The following is a 26594-nucleotide window of genomic DNA, read 5'->3' on the forward strand; positions in this document are numbered from 1 at the left end:
CTATGACTAGGTCCCTTCCAACGCTGGTCTTTTGTTATTCTGTTATTCTTATATTCTGTCTGCTGGGAATGTCTGAAGACTCAACATGGAATGCAAATAGATGCAGGAGAATGTATGGTTCCCACGGCAACCCCTTGTTCAAATGAATTGTGATGCTAAGGCATCCAACTCAAGTTTTATATCTTAATTATGAAGCTATGTATCCAGGGGGCTCTCAGCTTTAAGTTCTTGCCTTCATACTTTCTTGAGGCAGCCATGGGGGGGGGGGCTACAACTTCCCTGTGTGAAGACACCTTCAGCCACTTTTCCTGAAACCACTGGATTTGTGGTGACAGGAACTGCTTCCATACAAGCTCCGGCAATGTTAGATATCAACTTAGTGCCAAGGATTAATGGAACCCTGATACGGATTCTCCTGTGAATTTGACTCTCTGAACCCATTTTGCACCTTAAGCTGTCAAGTTACGCGTGTCAGATCCATGCCATTTGGGTGAAAATAATTATGGCATAAAGAATACAGGTCAATCCGACCAATTGTTCCAGGAGATTCATGGATTTGATAGAACCGTGTTGTGGTTATAACCTCATCTGATGAATAACTAAAGATGGTATTATACATACACACCCACCCACCCACCCACCCACATATATTAGCTCACATTTTGATAATGTCAACAGTGGTTTGATGAAAGCATAGTATTTAATAAAGTTTTTTTCTTGTCCCGGAGATCAGCAGTTTTAGCAGTTTTTAGAATGAATATACCTGGGACTCAAATTTTTAGAATGATTATGGATATATAATCCCTCCCTAACACAGCTGGCAAAAGTGAGACAGAGCCTGTGGCCTAGAGGTTTAATACAGCTGCCTAACATGCAGACAGCCCAGGTTCGAATCTCAGAAGGGTATGTCTGGTTGAAAAGAGCTAAAGAGTTCGAAATAGCTATTCCAGTTCTCCCTTAATTCTTTGCTAGCAATCCAAATTTTAGAAATATATATATATATATATATATATATAAAATCCCTCTACAAAATGTAACTCTATTCTTAATAACCACAAACCAGAAGGCAATGAACACTGATTTGAGAGAAGCTTCCTCTTTGTAACTGGAAAGGGATAATCTCACTGCATCAAATATTTTGCAGCTCACTATTTTTTTTTTATCAACAGTTTGGTCCACGTCTCTCTGTACATTACCTTGAGCATATAATTCAATCTCAATGAGCAATAATAGGAGGACATGCTGTCTGTCTAGAGCCATTAGAATGCAGCATTGCAGGCTGACTCATTGCTCACTCCAGGAATTAAATTCTGACCAGCTCAAAGATCCATCCATCCATCCATCCATCCATCCATCCATCCATCCATCCATCCATCCATCCATCCATCCATCCATCCATCTATCTATCTATCTATCTATCTATCTATCTATCTATCTATCTATCTATCTATCATATGAGCTGTCATGGTGCAGTGGTTAGAATGCAGTATTGCAGGCTAAACTCTGCCCACAGCCTGGAGTTTGATCCTGATGGGCTCAAAGTTGACTCAGCTTTCCATCCTTCCGAGGTTGGTAAAATGAGGACTCAGATGGTTGGGGGCAATAGGCTGACTTTGTAAATTGCTTAGAGAGGGCTGTAAAGCACTGTGAAGTGATATATAATTCTAAGTGGTATTGCTATCTAGGAAGCAGACCTTTGATTGATCCAGAGCCCCAACTGGCAAAAGTGAGTATCCCCAGCTCTCCCAGAATTTTAACTTTACTAGAGATATTAGGGATTATCCCATGTAGAATAATCTGAGCTTTACCCCTGGACAACTATTTTTTATCTACCAAGGAAGCAAGAAGTTCTGATTCTAAAACAAGAAAATTCAAATTAAGGAGGCATAGAAGAAATTGCTTTCGGCTACATCCTATTATGAATTGTTTACACTGTTCGGAAAAGAACGCTTTACGTTTTCAGCAAGAATCTTTCCTCAAACAAGCCAGGAGCCAAATTTAGCCAAGCAGAATGTAACATTCAGTCTAAACAAACAAACAAATGCAGTGTAATCATTTTAACGGGGATGCTATGGCCTTAACAACTATCTACGCATCTGTTTTATATTTGAAATTAAAAGCAGCTTGATTCGATACCATCCTATTTGTTCCCTTCCTCTGTTTTCAGTGTGTTTCCTGGGTGAATGTGTCCTAGCATAGACAATTTGCTTTAAAACAAAACAAAACAAAACACACTAGGAAAACCGTAATTCAGGTAGCATCGTTTGGTATGAATGCAGGAAATAATACAAGCATATTCTAATGCTTATCTTAAAATCTAGGAAGCATATTATCACCTAACTAAATGTTTGACTGGTAAGGTACACAACATTAAAAGTGATATACAGTACAGGTAAGTCCTTGACTTACAACAGTTCATTTGGTGACTATTCCATCCCATCCCATCCCATCCCATTCTATTTCTAATTCTATTTTATCTTCTATATTCTTTTCTCTTCCATTCTGCATTCTATTCTATTCTATTCTATTCTATTCTATTCTATTCTATTCTATTCTATTCTATTCTATTCTATTCTATTCTATTCTATTCCTTATTCCCCTCTTCTCTCTTCTCTTCTACTCTACTCTACTCTACTCTACTCTACTTTACTATTCTACTCTACTCTACATTTATTCTATTCCTTCCAACTCTTATTCTATTCTATTCTATTCTATTCTATTCTACTCTACTCTACTCTACTCTACTCTACTCTACTCTACTCTACTCTACTCTACTCTACCCTCTGAGCTTCACTGTCATCTGAATGACAAGCTCCCTCCCCCTTTCTAATCTCCAGATGTTCCCTTGTTGCCCCATCTGGCAACTGAGCATTTGGCAGGTCCTTACATCCCCAGGGAAGTTGAAACAGGAGTGCCGTGGTGCACATCTGGGGCACAGGTTGCCCCACAGTCCTGCCAGCTGCGACAGTAATTCTGCAAGTGCCTCCTTCCAAGCTTCCACAGGTTTATGGAATGCAATGCCCAGCGGTTTCTGGAATATTTTGCTGGCTGAGAAAAAAGATTGGCACAGCTCAGATCTTCTGAGATGGCAACATTGACTTGTCTGATTAGGGAAAGGGCAGGGACTACATTTACGAGGGAGTGGAAAAGCCCTTGTGATTTTTTTTAATTTCTTTTTGTGGTCGAAGAAAGAAAGGAAAATGAATGTGATTTACGGGCTGGATGATTAGAAAGCGTAGAGGATGGAAAGCAGGGAAATAGGAATTAGGCAAGGTGAAATGGGAATGACATAAGGGCTGTTAAGAAGATCCAAAGGTGCTTTTTATAATCTTTGCTTTCTGTTCTCTTTTTTTCTCCTCTTTTCTTTTTTTTTTTTCTTTTCTTTTTTTCTAAGGGGATGCCACAATGAAAGAGATTGTTCTCCAAAGCAGCAGAAGGCAGGGCAAGACACAACGGATGGAAACTAATCAAGGAAAGGTCTCACCGAGATTAATTAATTCATTGGTGGAATGGCTTGCCTTCAAAAATTGTGGGTGCTCCAACACTGGAGGTTTCTGTGAAGAGATTGGACCACCATTTGTCTGAAATGGGATAGTAGGGGGTTGGTCTAGAAGACCTCCAATGTCCCTTCCAACTCTGTTATTCTTTTTTCTTTTGTACGTATTCAGTATTTTTGTTTATTTCTTTTCTAATGCATGTAGAGCTTTTATCTTGTTATTTTTTTGAAAAATAAAAATCATATGCATATTAAAAAAAGGAACAGCTCAAACTTCCTGAGTTTTCCACTGAAGAAACTAAACTTTAAAACTAAAGGGAGAGAGGACACCACTCTCTATTTCTATATCATCGACACAATTCTACCCAAGATTCTACACAAAGAATAAGTTACATTCTTCTTCTTTGGGAGTTTATGGGAATTTCTGGTGGGATGGGAGCATAGGTCCCACCACAATGAGAAGACCTTTCTGAGGCAGTGCAAGAACATCTGTGAAGTCACACTTCAGTATTGCAAATACAGCAGAGGGTCAAATTAAACAAATGTTTGAATTTGTACACACCTCTCCTTCAGGATAAGGTGGGTAAATATATACCCAACAGGGGAAATTGTGAAGTGTTACACATCCCAGAGGATGTTAATCTAGGAAAGGTAGACTGTTGAGAGACGCTAGACTCTCTCATCATCTAAGAAAGAGAGAGAAGCTTTTTGTGAAAAACGAGAATAAGACTCCTTGGGCCCTGATTAGTGACTGGTTTAGTTTCCCTCTGAACGGAAGATTAATTGTGAAGGGAGTTAGTGATTTGGCTGACCCTTCCAGGAAAGCAGAAACTGAGGATCAAACACGAATCCAATTAACTAGGATACATTTTGCTCTGCTGAGATCTGTTTGCATTCTTTCAAAAGGTTCCAGATCTGATACCAGGTTGTCCTGGAGGAATGAAAGCCCGGTGTCCAGAAGACTCATAAAGCAGTGGCTTTAACAATTTCAGCTTGTCAGGAAGCAAAGTTGGCTTAATCCCATCCCCTGGGTTTCAGTCAAATGCAGGGATTCATTTTAATTCCACAATCCCAGAGTCTTGAATAAACGATGGGGCCATTGACTGACTGTTGCTCCATTTTATTGGCTCCGTTCAAACCATGATAGAGCGTTTGCTTCCCCCAGGCTCACCCCCCAGCTAATATTCCAGGTTTCTCTTGGATCTGGGAAGGCGAGACATTTAATCAATCTCAGTTATGAGTATCGTTGTTCAACCACTTTCGGGCCACATGCCTTAATAATAGGAGCTAATGGTGCAATCATCCCAGGTTAAAATTAGAATCATAAAAAGAGGCAATAAAAAGCTCTCAGGTCAGTTCATTTCACCCCAAGACAGAAGCTGCAAAATTCTCCCATTGTTTGGTGAAGTTAATACAGGGCTTAGAAAATACGTGCTGAATTATGCCTGGTAATAATGATCTCTCTCACACTCAAGGATGTTCAAGAATCGAAACTGACCTGATATAATTTCTCCAATATTCTACAAAGCACCCGAGGGCAGGACAAGAAGCAACGGATGGAAACTAATCAAGGAGAGAAGCAACCTGGAACTAAGGAGAAATTGCCTGACAGTGAGAACCATTAGCCAGTGGAACAACTTGCCTCCGGAAGTTATGAGTGCTCCAACATGGGAGGTTTTTAAAAAGAGATTGGATAACCATTTGTCTGAAATGGTCTAGGGTTTCCTGCCTGAGCAGAGGGTTGGACTAGAAGACCTCCAAGGTCCCTTACAATGCTATTATTCTATTCTATTCTATTCTATTCTAGTCTATTCTAGTCTATTCTAGTCTAGTCTAGTCTAGTCTAGTCTAGTCTCTATCCTTATTCTATTCTATTCTGTTCTATTCTATTTCATTCCATTCCATACTGTCCTATTCTATTCTATTCTATTCTATTCTATTCTATTCTATTCTATTCTATTCTATTCTATTCTATTCTATTCTATTCTTCCTCCCTCCCTTTCTTCCTTCCCTTCTTCCTTCCCTCCATCCTCTCTCCCTCCTCCCTCCCAGGAGTCAGTTGCCCGGTGTTTGAACTGACCACAGGGGTTGCTACAATGGTCGTAAGTGTGAAAAATGGTCATGAGTCACTTTTTTCAGAGCCGTTGTAACTTTGGACGGTCACTAAATGACCTGTTGTAAGTCGCGGGTGCCCTGTATTTGCTTGCTGCGTCTCCGTTGCCCTCGAGCTGTCTGCTGTGACCTGTGATATTTGGAGGGTTTTATTAAGCGGCAACAGGAAGGGAGAGGCCAGCTTTGAAATTAACTTGCCAAAACTTCCCTGCAATATTATGAGAATTCCTCCCTCGTTGTTCAATGACCTGACATGCTGTTTGACAATATTAACATAATGGTGCTAAAACAAAAGCTTGCCACTTGGGAGAGGAAAAGCCAGATTATCCTCTGACAAACATCAGAAAGAAAGAGTGATAGAGGGAGGGAGAGAGGGAGGGAGAAGGAAGAGACAGATACAGAGAAAGGAGAGAGAGAAGAAAGAAAGAAAGAAAGAAAGAAAGAGAGAGAGAGAGAGAGAGAGAGAGAGAGAGAGAGAGAGAGAGAGAGAACAGACAGAGTGACAGAGAGAGAAGGGAGAGAAATAGAGAAAGAAGGAAGATAACAGACAGAGAGAGAAGGAAGACAGAGAGGAGAGAGAAGGGAGAGAGATAGAGAAAGAGAAGAGAACAGACAGAGAAAAGACAGAAAAGAAGAAGAGAAAGAGAAGGGAGAGAAGGGAGAGAGGACATAGAAAGAGAGAGAAGGAAGAGAGACAGAAAGAAGGAAGAGAGAGGGAGACAGAGACACAGAGAGAAACTGAATATTACCAAATTTCCACTGCCTGTCTAAGATTTGCATTTTCGACAAGGAGAAGCCTTCCATCAAACAGGACATCAGATGGAACAAAGGAAGAAGAAATCTTATTTCAAAACATTTATTTCTCTCCAGCTGGATTCACGGCACTTCACACCTCGCTTTGTACCTTCCATAAAGCAAGCGAAAGGCCTCACCTGTCACGATACGCCACAAACATTGGCTTATTCACGACAACGACTAGACGTAAGCAACACAACTCCGATCAAGAAAAATAGCAAGGAAAAGAGAGACACGCTGCAACCAAGGTTTGCTTTTCAAGTCTCATCAATAGGAGCCAGTTGCCAAGCATACGAATTTTGATCCCCTGGCCCTGGGGAACGCTACAACGGTCGTAAAGTGTGAAAAATGCTCACTGTTGTAACTTGGAGCAGTCGATTAACAAACTGTTATAAGTCAAGGACTTATATTCTCCACCTCGCAAGCTTGTCCATTTACATTTTTCCCCCCTTCAATTTTTTTTTTTTTTAAAAAAGAAATTGCTTTGACAATGGCCTCTTTCTCTGGAGCCTTTCAACTATAATTTCTACCTGGTCTCGTCTTCCTTCCTTCCAGTTAGCAAAACAGGCAAACAACCTTGTAAAATAATTACTCCACACAGATAGAATGCTGAGTGGCTTAATTGTTAGGAGCAACACAGTTGGTTAAGGGTGGAAACATCTTCAGTCTACGAATTTCCAAGTTTCTCAGCTCTCCCTCTCTCTCCCCCTCTTTTTCTGCTCCCTCTCTCTCTTTCTCTCTCCCTCTCTTTCCCTCTCTCTTTCTTTCTGTCTCTCTCTCTCTCCCCCCTCCCTCTTCCTCTTTCTTTCCCCTCTCTCTCTTTCTCTCTCTCCCCCTCTTTCTCTCTCTTTCCCTTTCTCTCCCTCTATTCCTCTCTCCCCCCCTCTCTCTACACACATTATTAATTAGATTCCACTCATAATCTATCAGTTGAGGTCACGGGTGTCTGCTTCCCCCATGCTACACATCAACACAGACATTCCTTCTGGATCTCTCTCTCCCCCCAATTATCCTCCAGGGGATACAAAGGCCAATGAATACCTTGGACCACCCACTCAAAAACAAACCACTGCTTTTCTAATGTGACACAAATAGCCTTAAGATTTGCAGGATCATCAAGCTCTCTTTGTGGTGTGTGTGTGTGGGGGGGGAGAGCAGAGAAAGGACTGGCTGACTCAGCAGCCGACCTGGAAGAAAACCCATTGTGTCAGCTGTCATTTTCACAGCTGTCTCTCACCATAGACTCTTCTGCTGGTCCTTGAACGCAAAGGATACGCAAGCTGAGTTGTAAACTTGCAAGTGTATGTTTGTGAGTATGGAGCCCCTTTCTGCCACCACCCACACATACATTCACAATCTCTCTCTCTCTCTCTCTCTCTCTCTCTCTCTCTCTCTCTCTCTCCCTACCTACCTACCTAGATAGATAGCAATAGCGATAGAGAGATAGAGAGAGATAGCGATAGTGATAGAGAGATAGAGATAGATAGATAGATAGATAGATAGATAGATAGATAGATAGATAGATAGATATAGCGATAGCGATAGATAGATAAAGGTAGAGATAGATAGTGGGAACCCAACCTACCTGAATGTCATCTGGAAGATCTGCCCTTGGTTGACATGTTGGGTCCTGTTGTTGTAGCCATGAAGCATCTCTCCAAAGAGAGTGTCGTTGAAGTTCACATCTGGCTTGAGACACTTGGGGCCCTCACAGATGTCCGACAATAGGAGGCAGGACTTGCCATCTGGAGCCAGCTTGTATTCCTCAACGCAACTGAAGACCAAACCCAAGAGAAAAGTCCTCAGCAATTGCTCCACAACGCAACTGACCAAGTCAGGTCCAGCTAAAACATACGGTAGTCATCTTGCAATTGGAGTTATTAATAAATAGGCAACAAAACATGAGAACGGAACCACAATCAGTGGAAGATCAAAATCAGATTGGAATTTTGGAGAAGGGTTCCCCCCCCCCCGTTATCGCTTGGAGCAAATTAAAAAAACTCTGCAAGTTACATTACTGCCAATGTCTTCACAGATCTGTGTTACATCTGGCAGTCTAACCCAACTCCACATTCAGACTGTTGCAGCAAGACCTAGGTATAGGGTGTAAAATGTCCCTCTGGCAATCCATGTAGAATTAGGAATACTCTGACATTTCTTGAAAACCAGGATTCTACCTGACACATTTTTTCCCCCTCTTTATCTGTTCTCCCTTCTTCTGCAAGCTGTAAAGCAATTCACACCTAGGCAGGAAGTGGTGAACCCAACACCCCAGGAACCGTGAAGGGCTGCAACCCAACAAAATTGCTGCCACCTGAGCACCTGGCAGTGTCAGGATTTGACAGATGTTTCACGGAATTGGTTTTAAGGGAGTGCTTCCCTGGTGCAGAAAAGTACCCTTCCCATCTGGCTGAAGGTCAAAAAGGAAGTGGAGGTGCTAGATTTTTGCCACGAACTGAAACAGCAAATAAACTGGAAGAGGAAGTGCAGGGAAGTACACACACACACACACACACACACACAGAGAGAGAGAGAGAGAGAGAGAGAGAGAGAGAGAGAGAGAGAGAGGTGTGTGTCCAAGAGAACAGTACTGAACAAAACACCAGAACCTGAAGAAGAGACATATCCCTTCTTAGTGAATGCCCTTAACATAAAGAATGTGGAAGCCTTCCATCAGGGATCCTCCCCATGTTTACAAAATACAGCATATAGGCTTCCTAAGACATATTCCTTCTCTCCCTTGCATTAACAGAGGGATAGAATCAAGTTCACATGAAGTGTTCATACTAATTTATGATGCCTTGGTAATGCCACACTTGGAACACTGCATCCAGTTTTGGTCGCTACTGAGGTAAAAAAAAAAAGATGTTGAGACCAGTGGTGGGATTCAAATCTGTGAACGGTCGGTTCTCTGTGTGGACGCCACTTCCAAAAGTCCATTCTGGGTCTGGGCAACAAAAAATTAGTTACCAAACTGGTGCAAACTGGCTGAATCCCACCACTGGTTGAGACTCTTTGGAAAGAGTGCAGAGAAGAGCAACAAAGATGATTAGGGGACTGGGGGCTAAAACATATGAAGAACGGTTGCAGGAATTGGGTATGTCTAGTTTAATGTAAAGAAGGATTAAGGGAGACATGATAGCAGTCTTCCAATATCTGAGGTGCTGCCACAAAGAAGGGTGGGTCAACCTATTCTCCAAAGCATCTGAAGGCAAGACAAGAAACAATGGGTGCAAACTACTCAAGGAGAAAACCAACCTAAAACTAAGGGAAATTTCCTGACAGTGAGAACAATTAACCAGTCACCAGAAATTATGGGTGCTCCATCACTTGAGGTTTTCAAGAAGAGATTGGACAGCCATTTGTGATATAGGATCTAAAAGCTAAAAGATCTGCAAGGTCTCTTCCAACTCTCTTATTCTGTATTCTGCCAAGCCATCGATCTACAACTCTGCCTTAAGCCAACATTTAGAATACACCCTCTTCCATCACATTTTTCAAAGATCTAGCAAATTTTAAGTCAACTGGGCGCAATAAATATCTCAAATTTGACAAAAGAGACTTAAATGCTTTACCTAGAAGAAATGTGTTTAGTTCAACCAAGTAAACTTTTAGTCACGTCCTCAGCGCGCCTGGAGAAAAGCAGGCCAACAGGCCACTGGCTACGTTTTCTCATCCTGAAGCTTTCAAAATAGGTCGGGGAGTAGAGTATCCTTCAGTTATAAGGAATAGTTAGAAGCACTCTGCTAATTCACCATTTTGCAACCTCAGAAGCACATCTGTGGCGCCACCAAGTCCATATGAGACCTTGACTGGAATAGTAAGGAGGTAAATAAGATAAGCCTATTCAATTAATTGAATCTGGAGCTCTAGGCTCTGAGTGCTCAAACGAATTCCTGTAAAATTGAGATAAAAGTAGGAAGGAACCCAGCTGAGAGACTACAACTAAGAGCACTCAACTTCTTCAAAGGTTTTTTTTTTTTTTTTTTTTTTTGGCCATGCATTTTGAAGGGATATATAAAGAATGGAACGGAATGGAACGGAACGGAACAGAACAGAACAGAACAGAATAGAATAGACAGTGATTAATATTTATATGTTACTTATATGTAAAGGTGTAGGTCTATACTTATGTTGTATAGTGACATTGTATAGTATATGTTGTATAGGTCTATACATATGTTGTATATAGTTTGTTTTAAATGTGTGTTATGTATGAGTATGCTTTGAGAGGAAGCAACTAAATTTCATTTTTAATGTGTGCCATTGGGGCCACAGGAAAAATGACAAGGAATGGAATGGAATGGGATGGGATGGGGTAGAATAAGAATAAGAATAGAATAGAATAGAATAGAATAGAATAGAATAGAATAGAATAGAATAGAATTGGAAGGGATCTTAGAGGTCTTCTAGTCTAATCCCCTGCTCAGGCAGGAAACCCTACACCATTTCAGACAAAGGGCTGTCCAGTCTCTTCTTCAAAACTTCCAGTGTTGGAGCATTCCCACCTTCTGGAGGCAAGTCGTTCCACTGGTTAATTGTTCTGTCAAGAAATTTCTTCTTCAATGGATGGATGATTAATGTTCTCAAGGCCTAGCCCTTCTTTCTTACCCACAGAACATGTGGATGGTGCTGGAGGTTGGGTCCCACAGGAGAGGGAGAGTTTGCTGAAGGCACAGCTGCTCGCAACCGCCATTGGAGCCATCTGAGCAATCAATCCCCTTGGAGTAGTCGTAGCAGCCGGTCCCATCCTTCATGGGTCTCAAGTCTTCGGGGCACTGCATGAAGAAGGGAAGAAATCAAGGTAGACATAATTGTAACCAACCAATGCCATTTCTTAACATGCTGAGGGAACTCCAAAATGTACCAGGCACCAGTTCCAAGCCCTGAAACCCTGAAGAAAAGTCTAAAGATGCTTTAAGGCCCAGAATAGAACAGAACAACAGAGTTGGAAGGGACCTTGGAGGTCTTCTAGTCCAACCCCCTGTCAGGCAGGAGACCCTATACCATTCCAGACAAGTGACTATCCAGTCTCTTCTTAAAAGCCTCCAGTGTTGCAGTATCCACAAGTTCTGGAGGCAAGTTGATAGATTGCTCTCACTGTTGGGAAATTTCTCCTTAGTTCTAGGTTGCTTCTCTCCTTGATTAATTTCCATCTGTTGCTTCTCATCCTGCCTTCAGGCGCTTTGGAGAAGAGCTTGACTCCCTCTTCTTTGGGGCAGCCCCTGAGATATTGGAAGACTGCTATCGTGTCACCCCTCGTCCTTCTCTTCGTTAAACTAGACAAAGTCAATTCCTGCAACCATTCCTTATATGTTTTAGCCTCCAGTCCCCTTCTCATCTTTGTTGCTCTTCTCTGCACTCTTTCCAGAGTCTCAGGATCTCTTTTAAGCTGTAGCATCCCCACAATGTAAAAATTGTAGGGGCGCCATGATGTACATTGCAACAGATACTCAAGGTGTTGGGATTCAAATATAACTGTTCCCATTTTCTAAGCAGGGAGTCCTTAACGCATTTCTTCCGGCCGAAAAAAATTGGCGTTTTTAATTTCAGTTTCCTACCCAGCATTTTTCCAATACCGAGTGGTTAAAGTGGGCATTTGCCAGCATTAATCAATGCCTGCTCTTATTAAACAGACTCTTATCTTCCCTTCCATTCCCCCCCCCCATTATTTACTTCTCTGAAACCTGTCCAAGGAGGAGGGGGGGGATGGAAAGGGGAAAAGACCACTCTCTTTGGATGGTAGGAAGAAGATAATAAATGGGGCTGAACAACTGCTGAACAATGGCTCAGCAATTGCATGATGGGATTCCTGAATCGGAGCAAAAATCCCAGCTAACCCTGAGCTGTGAGAAATCAACTTGCAAATGGCTTCTCCCAAGCCAAGCCAAGCTAGAAGACGAACACTTTTTAAATAATAATAATTTGCAAACACATTTACATATTTGCAGCCTCTGACCACTATACATTTGGCCGTCCCTGTTTTCCAGACTGCAAACCCCAAGGTTTTGCTTTAAAAAAAAAAAAAAAAAATTACGTTTGCACGGAACATATGAACGAAAGTTGCCGGGAGGCAGGCAGCATTTAAATGTAATTTATTATTATTATTTGCTCTGCTGCCAACAACTCATTGGAAATCCCAACCTTGTCTTCTGCCTTCTGAACCAGAATGGAGAAACCCGAAGACCGGCCAGCCCCATCATAAATCTCCACCAGATCTGGCCGTGGAAAGTTCCTGGCGGGATTTCAGGGCTTGCAATAATGTATTTATGGGTTAAATAAACTTGGATCATGGCGATTAACTTAATATCTGAAGAGCTGTTTCCCCACTTCCAAAATTGGCAGTTCTCTAATTGCAAGTTGTTAATCTTGTTGCTCAAGGATGCCAAAGGAGGGGAGGGGAGTTTGAAGAAACTCTGATCTCGGCTAGTATATGGGTTAGAAATAGGTGGTTTCCCTCTGGAATCATGAACTGGACTCCAATGACTTTGCATTAACAGAATAACAGAGGTGGAAGGGACCTTGGAGGTCTTCTAGTCCAACCCCCTGCTCAGGCAGGAACTCTATATCATTGCAGACAAATGGTTGTCCAGTCTCTTCTTAAAAACCTCCAGTGATGGAGCACCTACAACTTCTGAAGGCAAGCAGTTCCACGGGTTAATTGTCCTCACTGTTAGGAAGTTTCTCCTTAATTCCAGGTTGCTTCTCTCCTTGATGAGTTTCCATCCATTGCTTCTTGTCCTGCCTTCTGGTGCTTTGGAGAACAGGTTGACTCCCTCGTCTTTGGGGCAACCCCTGAGATACTGGAACAGTGCTATCGTGTCACCCCTGGTCCTTGTCTTCATTAAACTAGATATACCCAATTCCTGCAACCGTTCTTTATACGTTTTACCCTCCAGCCCTCTAATCCTTCTTCTTTGCACTCTTCCTGGAGTCTCAACATCTTTTTTATATTGTGGTGACCAAAACTGGATGCAAGTGAGATCTTACCAAGGCATTGCAAAGTGGTATTTTGCAGAGCCTTTCAGGGAAAATATATGATTTTTTTCCTATGTATTTTTCTACAAAGGCACATTTGGAGCTGTTCGAAGCTCACGTGCTGTTCTATCCATCCATCCATCCATCCATCCATCCATCCATCCATCCATCCATATCAGATGAGGTAGAACCTGGTGCCATCATACTATCCATACTTTGTCTTCTTCAGCTCTGAGTGTCCTTACCTGGGAAGATACTGGTAATCCTACCAATGACTTGGTTGCCGCTACTCATTCCCCCTTCAGGAGTGATGGAAACCTGACCTATTAATGCCCATTTCCTGAGGCTGCCAATAAAATCCGGTTTCAGCTAGGATTGATCAGCCTGCCTCAAGCGGCCAAGAAGCCAGAATTACGGTGAGTTTTAATCAATCCTGCAGCAATCCGGCGGCAGTTCAATTTGTGATCTGCCTCTCTAGTGACACCAGACCTAGAAATTATTAGAAAATCAATATTCTATTCAGCCAATAATTCTTCCTGGATAATCGTAGGCGAAGGGTCCTTCGTCAAAGCAATCCTGCAGAGACTTTTCTCCCATTGGCTGGTTGGTATCAAGGAAGGAGAGTAAAGTTTTGGAACATTTGTTTCTGCAAACTATCGAACCGAGCTGAGGGAGATAGGGAGAAAAAGCTGGAAGAAACATCGTCCGGAAAAGTCATTACTGGATTTTTACAAATGATGCAGTAAACAGCTCAAGTGAGGTCCATCCAACATGTTCCTGCAACACGTCCATCAGAAGGCCTGAGGCTCATTTGACTACACTCAAAAAACGTTGCTACTATGGAGGGCCTCTGAAGCCAAGATCAAAGGAACAAAATGCAAAAATTGCTCAGAAAAAGAAACATTCCCCCACCCATCCCTTGTTCTTGGTTGTTTTTCTCCACTTTTCTTCCCCGTCAAAAACGAAAATAATTCCCATTAAGGCATCAGATGTGTTTCCTGCTTTCCGAAGACTCCGAATGTTTGATTACAGATGCTGTTTCCAAAACATTTCAGGAAAATGTGAAATAAATTGCTTAAAAGGTTTCTCTCTCTCTCTCTCTCTCTCTCTCTCTCTCTCTCCTTCTTCTCCCTCCATCTTTTTTTTTTCTCTTTCTATTAAGCTTAGCTCATTTTCTTACTAATCCCAGGAAAAAGAAAGAAAGAAAACTTAACAGAATGTTTTTGAGGGAGCGTAAATGACCACCTTTTGAAATTAGTCTGTCACGCTTTTCTAAATATTAGCAACTGTTCTGCCACGAGAGTGTTTTGCTTCATCAAAGCAAAAGAGATGGTATTGGCACTCCAAAAACAACTGGAAATTAGAATGGAAGAGACAAAAAATACATCCGAACAATGCAGGCAAAACTATAGTAAATCCTTGCAGAAATTATGAAAGGACAAAGGGAAACCTCATTGTTGGAAGAAAAATAAGAATAGAATAGAATAGAATAGAATAGAATAGAATAGAATAGAATAGAATAGAATAGAATAGAATAGAATAGAGCTGGAAGGGAGTAGAGTAGAGTAGAGTAGAGTAGAGTAGAGTAGAGTAGAGTAGAGTAGAGTAGAGTAGAGTAGAGTAGAGTAGAACAGAGCTGGAAGGGAGTAGAGTAGAGTAGAGTAGAGTAGAGTAGAATAGAGTAGAGTAGAATAGAGTAGAGTAGAATAGAGTAGAGTAGAGTAGAGTAGAGTAGAATAGAATTAAATTAAATTGAATAGAATTAGAATAGAATATGAAATTGAATATTGGAAGAGACCTTGGAGGTCTTCTAGTCCCACCCCTGCTCAGCAGGAAACCCTATTCCCTTCCAATCAAATGTTATCCTGTCTTTTCTTGAAGATCTCTAATGATGGATCATCCACAACTTCTGGAAGCAAATTGTTCCACTCTTTAATTGTTCTAACTGTCAGGAAATTTCTTAGTTCTAGGTTGTTTCTCTCCTTGATGAGTTTCCATCTGTTGCTTCTTGTCCTGCCTTCAGGTGCTTTGGAGAATAGCTTGACCCCCTCTTCTCTGTGGCAACCCCTGAGATATTGGAAGACTGTTATCATGTCACCCCTATTTCTTCTCTTCAATAAACTAGATATATCCAATTCCTGCAACCGTTCTTTATATGTTTTACGCTCCAGTCCCCTGATCATCTTCGTTGCCCTTCTCTGCACTCTTTCTAGAGTCTCAACATCTTTTTTACATCGTGGTGACCAAAACCGAATGCCGTATTCCAAGTGTGGCCTTACCAAGGCCTTGTAAAGCGGTATTAACACTTCACCTGGTCTTGATTCTATCCCTCTGCTAATGCAGCCTACAACTGTGTTGGCTTTTTTTGGCAGCTGCAGCACACGGCTGGCTCCATTCCCCATCCAGACCCAGACAATCTGCTTTGAAAGCTACTGAAATCCTGGTTAAAAAAAAAGTCCTCTCTTTGGTGTCATTTGATGTCAAGCCGTAACATCTGCTACTTCCATAAATTAGCTCCATTGTCTATAAAACACCTCAATGAACACGGATCAGCAGGGTAGCAGCTGAGTTTCAGGAACTGGTGGGTAGATTCCTAACAGATGCCACAAGCTGAAGCTTAACGCTCGGGTAGATCCATCAAGAATGATAACAGTAGGCAAGCAAAAAAATAAAAAATAAAAAAAATCTGCATTTTCCAACCGTTTCTTTTTCAGTCGCCTTTGTTGACGGGGCTGCTGGGGTTATCTGGCAGAAAATGTCACTGAAATCCTCCACTTACGACCACAAGGGAGCCTCAGATGTTCTGTTGCCAAGCGAGACATCTGTGAAATGAGTCTTGCCCCATTTAATGACCTTCCTACAGGGGATTGCTCTAGTTACTAAGTCAATAACAGGCTTGTTAAGTGAATCTGCCTTCTCCATTGCTTGTCAAAGGGTCATGTGACCCCGGGACATTGCAACGGTCATAAATAGGAATCAGCTGCCGGGTGTTTGAATTGAACATGGAGGATGCTTTAATGGTGGTAAAAACTGGTCCTTTTTTCAGGTGCTTTTTTCAGCAGGCAACTGGACTTTTCTTTGAAGACGTTTCACATCTCACCCAAGAAGCTTCTTCAGTTCTGGCTGGCTGGATGGTGGGGACTGGACCTGCCCTAAGTCCATTTTTCAGCCCCGCTGTAACTCTGAACGGTCACTAAATGAATTGTTACAAGTCCACAAAGAAGAGGGAGTCAAGCTGTTCTCCAAAGCGCCTGAAGGCAGGACAAGAAGCAACGGATAGAAACTAACCAAGGAGAGAAGCAACCTAGAACTAAGGAGAAACTTCCTGACAGTGAGAACCATTAGCCAGTGGAACCACCTGCCTCCAGAAGTGGTGAATGCTCCAACACTGGAAGATTTAAAGAAGAGACTGGACAGCCATTTGTCCGAAATGGGATAGGGTTTCCTGCCTGAGCAGGGGGTTGGACCAGATGATCTCCAAGGTCCCTTCCAAGTTTGGAAAAATAAATACGGGCGTCACGGCAGGATCAGAATATCACAGTGAGAATCCTCAAAGGCGCATGATGAGCAAAGGGAAGCACCAAGTCTGAAGCTCGGGATGCTGATCCTCGTACATTGGTTATTATCTTCTATGGTGCCAAGATTTCTGCTCCGGCTTTGGCAGTGAATTGTAGACTCATTGTGGTACAAAAAGAAGCGTACTATATTCAACAGTGTGCAGGATAACTTTGCCCACGCCACAACTCTACTCGGGTTTAAATATTTCTGTAGCATTGGAGAAGTTGCACGTTGATGAGAGGGCATGTATGCAGACAAAGGGGTCAAAATAACATTTCCAGTAACTAATATCCAGGGAATTGCATTATCTTGTCCCTTGTGCTCTCGTTATCAGCTTTTTACACGGACACTTCTCCTGTTTTCCAAAAGACAGCTGGCTCACCAGGGTAAGCAGCATAAAATTTCTCCTCAAGTACCCCTCCTTCTTATTCCCCTGCCTTTTTCCTTCCTCTTTCCCTCACCCCTTACAAGAGCCACCCATTGTTATTCCTTGCACAGATGTTCAAATGCATGTCTCTTCTCAGCCTAAATATCCTGGCTCTTGCTAAACAACTCCCGGTGTTAACTACCAGGCAGAGATCCGGAACGATTCCACAGAAGAACGAATCCTCTCCAGTTGTAATTCAGTATTTCAGTTGTTGCATAGATAACGCACATTTCTTTTTATTGGTGCCCAAAGAGGAATCATTAGCAATCTTTGTCTTCCTGCTAGATGAAATAGGTAAAGGAAGTTCTCGGCATAGGACCGCAACCGACCCCAAAATTTCTATTGCTACGTGAGGCAGTTGTTCATGGAATTTTGCCCCGTTCTTGCCACGCCTGTTAAGTGACTCGTTGCAGCTGTTGAGTTAGTAACAGGACACTTCAATCAGAATAGAGGCTGGAAGGGACCTTGGAGGTCTTCTAGTCCAACCTCCTGCTCAAGCAGGAGACCCTGTACCATTTCAGACAAGTGACTGTCAAGTTTCTTCTTAAAAACCTCCAGTGATGGAGCACCCGCAACTTCTGGTGGCAAGTCGTTCCATTGGTTAATCGTCCTCACTCTTAGGAAGTTTCTCTTTAATTCCAGATTGCTTCTCTCTCTTTGATTAGTTTCCATCCATTGTTTCTTGTCTTGCCTTCTGGTGCTTTGGAAAATAGGTTGACCCCCCTCCTCTTTGTGGCAGCCCTTCAGATACTGGAAGACTGCTATCATGTCCCCGCTAGTCCTTCATTTCTCCAGGCTATCCATACCCAAATCCTGCAACTGTTCTTCGTATGTTTTTGTTTCCAGGCCTTGGATCAACTTAGTTGGCTCTTCTTTGCCAATAAATATGAACCAGCATCCAAATTTTGATCACATGACCCTGGAGGATGCTACTATGGTCGAAAGTGTGAAAAAAAATGGTCATAAGTGACTTTTTTTTCAGTGACGTTGCAACTTCAAACAGTCAATAAATGAACTATTGTAAGTTGAAGACCGTATGTAAACAAACAAATAAATAATTGGGCTTCTATGGTAGGTATCTAGCATCAGAGCTGTCCCCCGAGAAGAAGAAGATGGAGAAGGAGAGAGGAGGAGGAGGAGGAGGAGGAGGAGGAGAAGGAGAGGAAGGAGCAAGAGAAGGAGGAGAGAAGGAGGAGGAGAAGGAGGAGAAGAAAAAGGAGAGAAAGGAGAAAGAGAAGGAGGAGGAGAAGGAAAGAGAAGAAGAAGATGGAGAAAGAAGAGGAGGAATGAAATACTGCTAGGTATATGAGATTCCAAATAAATCCAGTTTGCTTTCACTCAAGTAAATTAATAGAATGATCTCATATACTGTGTGCCAAAAAAAAAAAGCAAAGGGTTATATTTTGAGAGAGATATAAACCTGGAAGCACAAAACCCATTTCATTAGAATCAGAAGGGAAGATGGCATTTGAGCAGTATGAATTGTATTCCCCAAAAAGAATACAATAACTACAACCTGAATATGAGAGAGAGAAAGAGAGAGAGAGAGAGAGAGAGAGAGAGAGGGAGAACAATTGCATAATCCCAGGAGAAGAGTATGTCTTCTTCAAGGAGCTGCAGATGGAGAGAAGGTCTGCATTCCCAAACTCTCTGAAGCATCTTTTCGCAACCCAAGTCCAAGGCATCCATCTTCCCTGGAGCCAAAAGTTATACTTACCACACAACCAGTTGAGTCCACTTGACGATCCGATACGCATTTGAAGTTGCGGGTACAGCCTCCGTTATTGTGAGAACAATCCCGAACCGGTCCGAAGGAAGAGAGAAGGTCGTTGATGGTCTCAAAATAGGTCGACAACATTGCTTCTTCCCTTGAAGGAAAAAAAGGTCCATTCAAGTCAGCTCAACTCAAAGTCAAAGAATTGACCATCCTTTATGTAATTCTTTCCCAAATTCCTTCGGTTCGCCCTCTGGCCTCCATACTTAGTGCAATTAAGCCAAAGTCAGATTAATTCCCTCTTTCTCATCTGCTCACTCTATTATTTAACGATTTTCCCTTTAGTAACTGCCTTCCTCTTTTCTTTTCTGACAACAATTCAAATTAGAAGTCTCTTTCAATGTCTTTTGTCATGCATAACCTTAGTAAACGGTTTCCTAAGCGGAGCAAGATCAATTAAAATACTCAATATATTTTAATCATGACTTCAGAAAAATGACTTCCAAATAAAAGTAGAGATGTGTCCTATTTCCAAGCAGCCAAAGACAATTTATATTTCTGTGGGGCACCTCCAAATTCTTGATGCACACTTGGCCAATAAAGAATTCCATTCCATTTCATTCCTTATTCTATTCTATTCTATTCTATTCTATTCTATTCTATTCTATTCTATTCTATTCTATTCTATTCTATTCTATTCTATTCTATTCTATTCTATTCCTATTCCTATTCTATTCTGCATCATATTCTATTCTATTCTATTCTATTCTATTCTATTCTATTCTATTCTATTCTATTCTATTCCATTCCATTCCATTCCATTCCATCCCATCCCATCCCATCCCATCCCATCCCATCCCATGAGTGTGAAGGAGAGAAAAGCAAAGGAAGGTTGTTTTTGGGACAAAACAGCTATCGAAAAGTATTAAAAAGGGGGAGGAAATCATTAAAAAACTGAGAGAGAGAGAGAGAGAGAGAAAGAGAGAGAGATGTTGGGAAGCAGAGCAAAGAGAATTTTGTATTGTGTCAATGTGGTTGCGTCAAAGGCATTTTCCAACTGAAAGACCAATTTTAAGGTGGAAGAACATTTCCTAGGGCTTATGAGGATGGTGTCTGAAAATTCAGTAAGTGCTTCCACTGGGATTTTCCCAACTTCATGCACCACCAAGGACTTATGTTTTCAACTCACATCCTGCTCTGAACTGCCACTTCGATGTTTGCTTCCAGTTTCTTAATTTACCGCTACACAGTTCCATGCAAACTTGTCAAGCATACTACTGCAATTTAGGCTAAAATCCACCAACAAACAGAAAAGTGGTAGATTTCAGTGAGAAGGGTAAGGATGGAGGGAGAAGATCAATGTGTTATGGCATATGGTCCAGATTCCATACTCGTCAAGAGGTAGGAGCCAACTTAGTTAGTTTATGTGAGAGAAAGAGGATGAAGACGGCTCCTCCCTCCTAGTTCCCAGAAAGGGCTTCATATAGGTAATAGTCTGCTTCAGTTTGGCAAGAATCTGTCTATAGGTATAGAACAATAAAGGCATCTACTTAGAAGAAGTTCCTTTCCTTTCCTTTCTCCTTCTCTTCCCTCTCCTTTCCTTTGCTACATTTCTTTTCTTTTCCTTTCCTTTCCTTTCCTTTCCTCACCTTTCCTTTGCTAGATCCCCTTTCCTTCCCTCCTCTCTCCTCCTCCTCCCCTTCCTCCCTCCCTCCCTCCCTCCCACCCTCCCTCCCTTCCTTCCTTCCTTCCTTCCTTCCTTCCTTCCTTCCTTCCTTCCTTCCTTCCTTCCTTCCTTCCTCTTTGTGGAAAATGACACAAAAACATTCTTTAACTGCCAGAAAAGACCCAGGTCCAAACTGGTGCCAATCTCATAACTACTCATAAAAATCACACAATGTTTGTCTAGGGTTGTGTAGAAGAACCCTGTAACACAACACAGCTTTTTGAATGGGTGATGGAATTTGCCAGGGCACCATAGATCTAACCATCCCAGTTAGAGAAAAGGAAGTCACATCAAACAGAAAACCTGGAGCACTTCAGGAAGCAGTACCCCCATGAAACAAACAGGCCCAATTTCCCAAGAATCAAACAACTGGATGAATTGTGATTCAGCTCGCTCAGCTATGTCAGCCATGTGAAAGACCATGAAATTAAATAAACCTTATGCTGGCTGACAGCTATATCCAGGATTTAGTGAGAGAGAGAGAGAGAGAGAGAGAGAGAGAGAGAGAGAGAGAGAGAGAGAGAGAGAGAACTTTTTTGGTGTTACCTGCAACATGACCCCATTTTGAGGTGAAAATTCTGGATCCCTGTCCTACAGGTGAACAATAGTGAGGCTTCAGTAAAGAGAAGTTGACAGCATTTCACAAGGAATGACTGACACACCAAAAGATTGTGACGGAACCATCCTAAGATTAGAGCAGGCTTCCAAAATTAGAGCATTTAGCTTTAAATTCCACAGTCCCCAGCCTGCCTTACCAAACGCACTGTGGGTAATCTTCAGTTGAGCCCAAAAGTTTACGTTGCTAAGCAAGACTTTTGTTAAGTTGAATTTCGCCCCATTTTTCTGTTGTTAAGTTGGTAACATGGTTGTTAAATCAATCTGCCTCCAACGTCCCTTCTAACTACTACCACTACTACTACTACTACTTCTCCTTCTTCTTCTCATTATTATTAATTATTATCATCATCATCTTCATCACACAGTCAGCCAGATGTTCAGACTGGATTTGGCATTTTTGTCTACCTATCAAGTCCTTACCAAGGACCTGAGAGAGGCAGATGTGGCTGTTTGATGGTATCACAGATCTTGTCGCAGGATGGAAACAGTTCCTTGTAAGGCTGCCTTTTGCAATTGACTAATGGCGAATGTGTCAATGCCAATGATGGTGTTCAAGTGGTGCTCCAGTTGTTTTGGGGTTGCACCTAAGGCGCCTATTACTATTGGTGCCACCCTTGCTTGCTTTTGCCACAGTCTTTCTATTTCTATTTGTAGGTCTTTGTACTTTGTTATCTTCTCCAGTTCTTTCTCGTCTATTCTGCTGTCTCCAGGCTCTGCCACGTCCACTATCCAGACTTTTTTGTCTTTCTTATCAAAGAGTGTTTAAGTCCGGGGTTTTATGTTGCAGGTACTTGTCTGTTTGAATTATTATTCAAATCGAACATGAGGATCCCACCACTGTCTTTTGTGTTTTTTCGTGAGGTAATCTCTGTTTACTCACACACATGTTGGGTAAATGGATGCATCAGACAATAAACGTATTCTAAATTCTGCATCTCGACGCAAACAAGCAAGTGGATGCCCCTTTCTTGCTTGGCTTATTAATTGCGGATGAAAATTGTGACACAGAAATGAACTTCGAAAGATATAAAAAGTAAAAATGGCGTCCATCCTCCACCCCCACCCCCCAAATTTGACTGATTTTGGCACCTCTAAATTTAGCTGCGTGCAACCTTCTCAGCTTTTAATCCCAGCAAAGATTCCTCGTTTAGAAACATCTGTTTCCATTCAACCCGCTTCTTTTAGAACAAAACTGTGATCCAGATATGTATTTCCACCCAAGCCAGCGCTCTGAATATTCTCCCGACAAATTTTCACTTCATGCCACAACACATTTGCAAATTTATTAATAACCAGAATTATTAATAGAAGCAACCCCCCCAAAAAAACCAAAATAACCCAACCAACAACTTGAGCTCATTTAACATCTAGCAGTCTGCAGCAACTGACAGCAGTTTTCTAGTAATTGAACTATCATTAGCTTAAACATTAAAATATTTTGAACTATGAAGGGTTTATTTGCGATTTAGGGAGGCTGCATCTTCAGAATCCCAACTGGAGCGTGGTTAAATATTTTTCTTGAACACATTGCTATAATGTTATCAAAGCACTGCACCTACTAATTTGCTCACCTTATCTCTTCCCATCAGGGCATATATTTTGAGTATAGGAAATAATTAGTTGGGCTTGGCTGATCTCTAAAAGCTAAGTAGAGTGGAGTGGAGTGAAGTGGAGTGGAGTGGAGTGGAATGGAATGGAATGGAATGGAATGGAATAGAATAGGAATAGAATAGAATAGAATAGAAAGTAGAGTTGAATAGGAGGAAGAATAGAATAGAATGTAGAACAGAACAGAACAGAATAGAATAGAATTATAGAATAGAATAGAATAGAATAGAATAGAATAGAATAGAATAGAATAGAATAGGAATAGGAATAGGAATATAGAATAGAATAGAATAGAATAGAATAGAATAGAATAGAATAGGAATAGAATAGGAATAGAATAGGAATAGGAATAGGAATATAGAATAGAATAGAATAGAATAGAATAGAATAGAATAGAATAGAATAGAATAGAATAATGATAGGAATAGATTAGATTAGATTAGAATAGAATAGAATTAGGAATAGGAATATAGAATAGAATAGAATAGAATAGAATAGAATAGAATAGAATAGAATAGAATAGAATATGGAATATGGAATATGGAATAGGACAGGATAGGATAGGATAACCCTCCTTCTCTTCTTCTACTTCCCCCAGTCTGCAAATCTCACTCCCTTCTAATATGTTACCTAGTTGGGTCATGAAACATCTGCAAGAAAACAACCCAACTCAAAGAGCCCCAAGGACCCCACCAATCCAGAATCTCCTTTCTAGCACTGATGATGTTACCTAGCTGGGTCATGAAACGTCTGCAAGAAAACCACCCAGCTCAGAGATCCTGAAGGACTAGGCACTTCCTAGCAGCAAAAGAGGGTGGGTTTCCTGGACCCAGCCTCTACTGCCATTGGTAAAGCACCTGGCAAAACCAGCAGAGCTGAAGAGCTTCTTTCCTCTTGCCAAAGTCACTGAAGGATGGATGGATTCAGTCTGAGCTGCCCTTTCCCACAGGGGTTGAATGAAACGTCCACCCGATCAGGCCTGTCAAAAGAGATCAGAGCCTGCAAAGTGGATCCAGGTTGTCAGCCTCCATTGTTAGCAGCCGGCCTCTGGTCGCCAAGGGGAAGGACCGGACTGGCATGGAGAGGCCTCTTTTCCAAGGCCCTTTCCACATTCTTTGAAGGGCTGACAATAACAACACAAAAGCTGATCTCCCCCCCCCCAAAAAAAGCAACAGTGTTCCAGAAAGAAGCGCGGCTGGCATTCAACTCAAAGGAAAGACTGCGAGAGAGACTGTCATCAGCTCAGAGACGACAACAGTGGGAAACAATGGACAGCCACAAAAAGAGAACATTGGGCTGACACATGTTCCCTATGATCAATGGGATGGAGGAATGTGAAGAATACAAAAGGGGAGCCGGAACGATGCTGTGGAATCAGATGCTGTTTTTTGTTATGAACGCAGGAAAGAAAGAAAGAAAGAAAAAAAGAGAGTACATCTAAAGGAAGGCCTGGATTGGTGTACAAAAGGCAGGAAAACACGAGTCTGCTCCATTGGAAGGCAACGGAGCAGTAAGGTGAACATAAAACAGCATGAATAAAGTTGTGATGTGGGGGAGACAAGGAAAGAAAAGGCTGTATGGAGTTTCACTCCCAAGGGGTCAGCCTTACCAGGCAGACTGGACCAGAAACAGGACCAGGTCAGCTAATTCTAGTTTATAGTAAAGCTACATTAACAGAGGGGTCCTTGGTGGTCTCCGAGCTTGGTGATTTTCTTGCAGACATTTTGTGACCCAACTAGGTAACATCATCAATGCCAGAAGGGAGTGGGGTTTACAGGGAGGAGGAGGAGGAGGAAGACAACAAAATATAACCGGATTTTGGAGCACATGGAGTTAAAGTTACGTGTTGGAGGGGGTCAACGTATTCTTCAATGCATCAGAAGGCAAGAGAAGAAACAACGGATGGAAACTAATCAAAGAGGGAAGCAAGGAATTAGGAATTAAGTAGAAACTTCCTAACAGTGAAGACAATTAACCAGTGGAACTCCTTGCCTCCAGAAGTTGTGGGTGCTCCATCACTGGAGGTTTTTAAAAAGAGATTGGACAACCATTTGTATGGGATGGTAGAGGGTTTCCTGCCTGAGCAGGGGGTTGGACTAGAAGACCTCCAAGGTCCCTTCCAGTTCTGTTCTGATTGATTGTCATCCATAACCAAGCCTGGACTGAATGCGTCCTGCAAACCATCAGGAAATCCAATATTTGGAGGTTTGCCCTACAGGGGGAAGAAAAGCCGAATTTGTACTGTGGAGGGAAAAAAGACAAAACCACAACAGCTGCAGAGGAGATATTTTTTTTCCCCTCTCTGAAAAGTCTGTTGTAGCTGCCGTGTCCCACTTTCTATCAGTTGCCAGTTGAAAAATAAATAAACTGGATTCCGAATCCAACAGTCCACCCTTGCGCAATGACCTTGCTTGGCCTCCAACGTTGCTTTCTCTCTCTCTCCCTCTCTCTTTCTCTTACACCGAGCTGGTGGGCTATTTGAAAGTTAGCCCGGAGGTTTTGTTCTCATTTAATGTATGGAAAGTCTATTCTGCCCCCACCTGAGGAACGTAGAGAAAAAGCAAGAGCCAGCCTTGCTAATCTGCTGGAGACACTATAATCAAAAGCTAATTCCGTAATAAGCAGTGCCCCATCGCCGTGAAATTGTGTGTGAGGTGCCATTTTCCTTTTGTAAATCTCTGACACAAAACAGCTTAGGCAACCAGCTTTAAAGTCACCGGCAAGGAAGGGGGGGATAGGATGAGAGGGGGGAGGAGACACAATTCAGTTGAATGCTTTGCAAATAATTGGCCTCGCAGACCTAAGATGGGTACTGGAAACCCCACTGCGTGACGACGATTATTATGAATTAAATTTCCACTTATTCTCATTAATGGTGGCTGGGAGCAAGCTGGCTCAGAACACTTGCCATCACCTTGATTATTGCCATTATTTGCAGGGTTTTCAATTGTGGGATTAGAAGGCAGGAGTCCTAGGGGCTGGGGGGGGGGGAACAATCAAGAGTGAAACCGCCAAACATTCAAGTGAGTGGGGGAAGGATTACTTACTGTCTCCATCAAATTCCCAATTTTTGTGTGTGTGTTAAAAAAGAGCCACTAAGCCCAAGGAAGGCACTTGGAGAAAGAAAAGCAGAAGTGGCAGGTAAATGGAAATGTTCTCTCTCTCTCTCTCTCTCTCTCTCTCTCTCTCTCTCTCTCTCTCTCTCTCTCTCTCTCTCTCTCTCTCTCCCCCCCCCCAGAAACACAATGCTTTTTGGTCTTTTTTTCCATGCCTTTTTGTCCGAAATGGTGTAGGGTTCCCTGCATCCAAGTACCACCAGTCGCCTAGCAAGATGTGAAAAACTTGATGACAAAAAAAAGGAAAAAAGTGATAAAGTACAGGTAGCCAAAGTTACAATGGCACTGAAAAAAGTGCCCCCCAAGCCACAGCTGAGCAAGACACCTGCCTGCAAGGAAGAGAAGGAGGAGGAGCTTATCCATTCAGTCATATCTGACTCTCGGCGATTCCATGGACCAGGTCTCTCCACGTCTTCTGATCTTGCTTTCAAAACATCTTTCAGCTT

General features: G+C 42.1%; 1 protein-coding gene across 3 annotated transcripts in view; it reads right to left on the minus strand.

The window, feature by feature from the left end:
* The window catches only part of ASTN2 (astrotactin 2), a 187622-nt gene that overhangs the window by 68217 nt on the left and 92811 nt on the right, over window positions 1-26594 (minus strand). For all 3 annotated transcript variants that reach the window (XM_039364280.1, XM_039364278.1, XM_039364277.1), the window contains exons 11-13: window positions 19084-19234; window positions 11015-11181; window positions 7989-8177 (exon numbers count right to left, since the gene is read on the minus strand). In XM_039364280.1, coding sequence (XP_039220214.1) covers window positions 7989-8177; window positions 11015-11181; window positions 19084-19234 — 507 coding nt within the window. The remainder of the gene's footprint in view (window positions 1-7988; window positions 8178-11014; window positions 11182-19083; window positions 19235-26594) is intronic.

Source organism: Crotalus tigris, unplaced genomic scaffold (genome assembly GCF_016545835.1).
Source record: "Crotalus tigris isolate CLP2741 ecotype Arizona unplaced genomic scaffold, ASM1654583v1 scf7180000019718.230237, whole genome shotgun sequence".
NCBI lineage: Eukaryota > Metazoa > Chordata > Lepidosauria > Squamata > Viperidae > Crotalus > Crotalus tigris.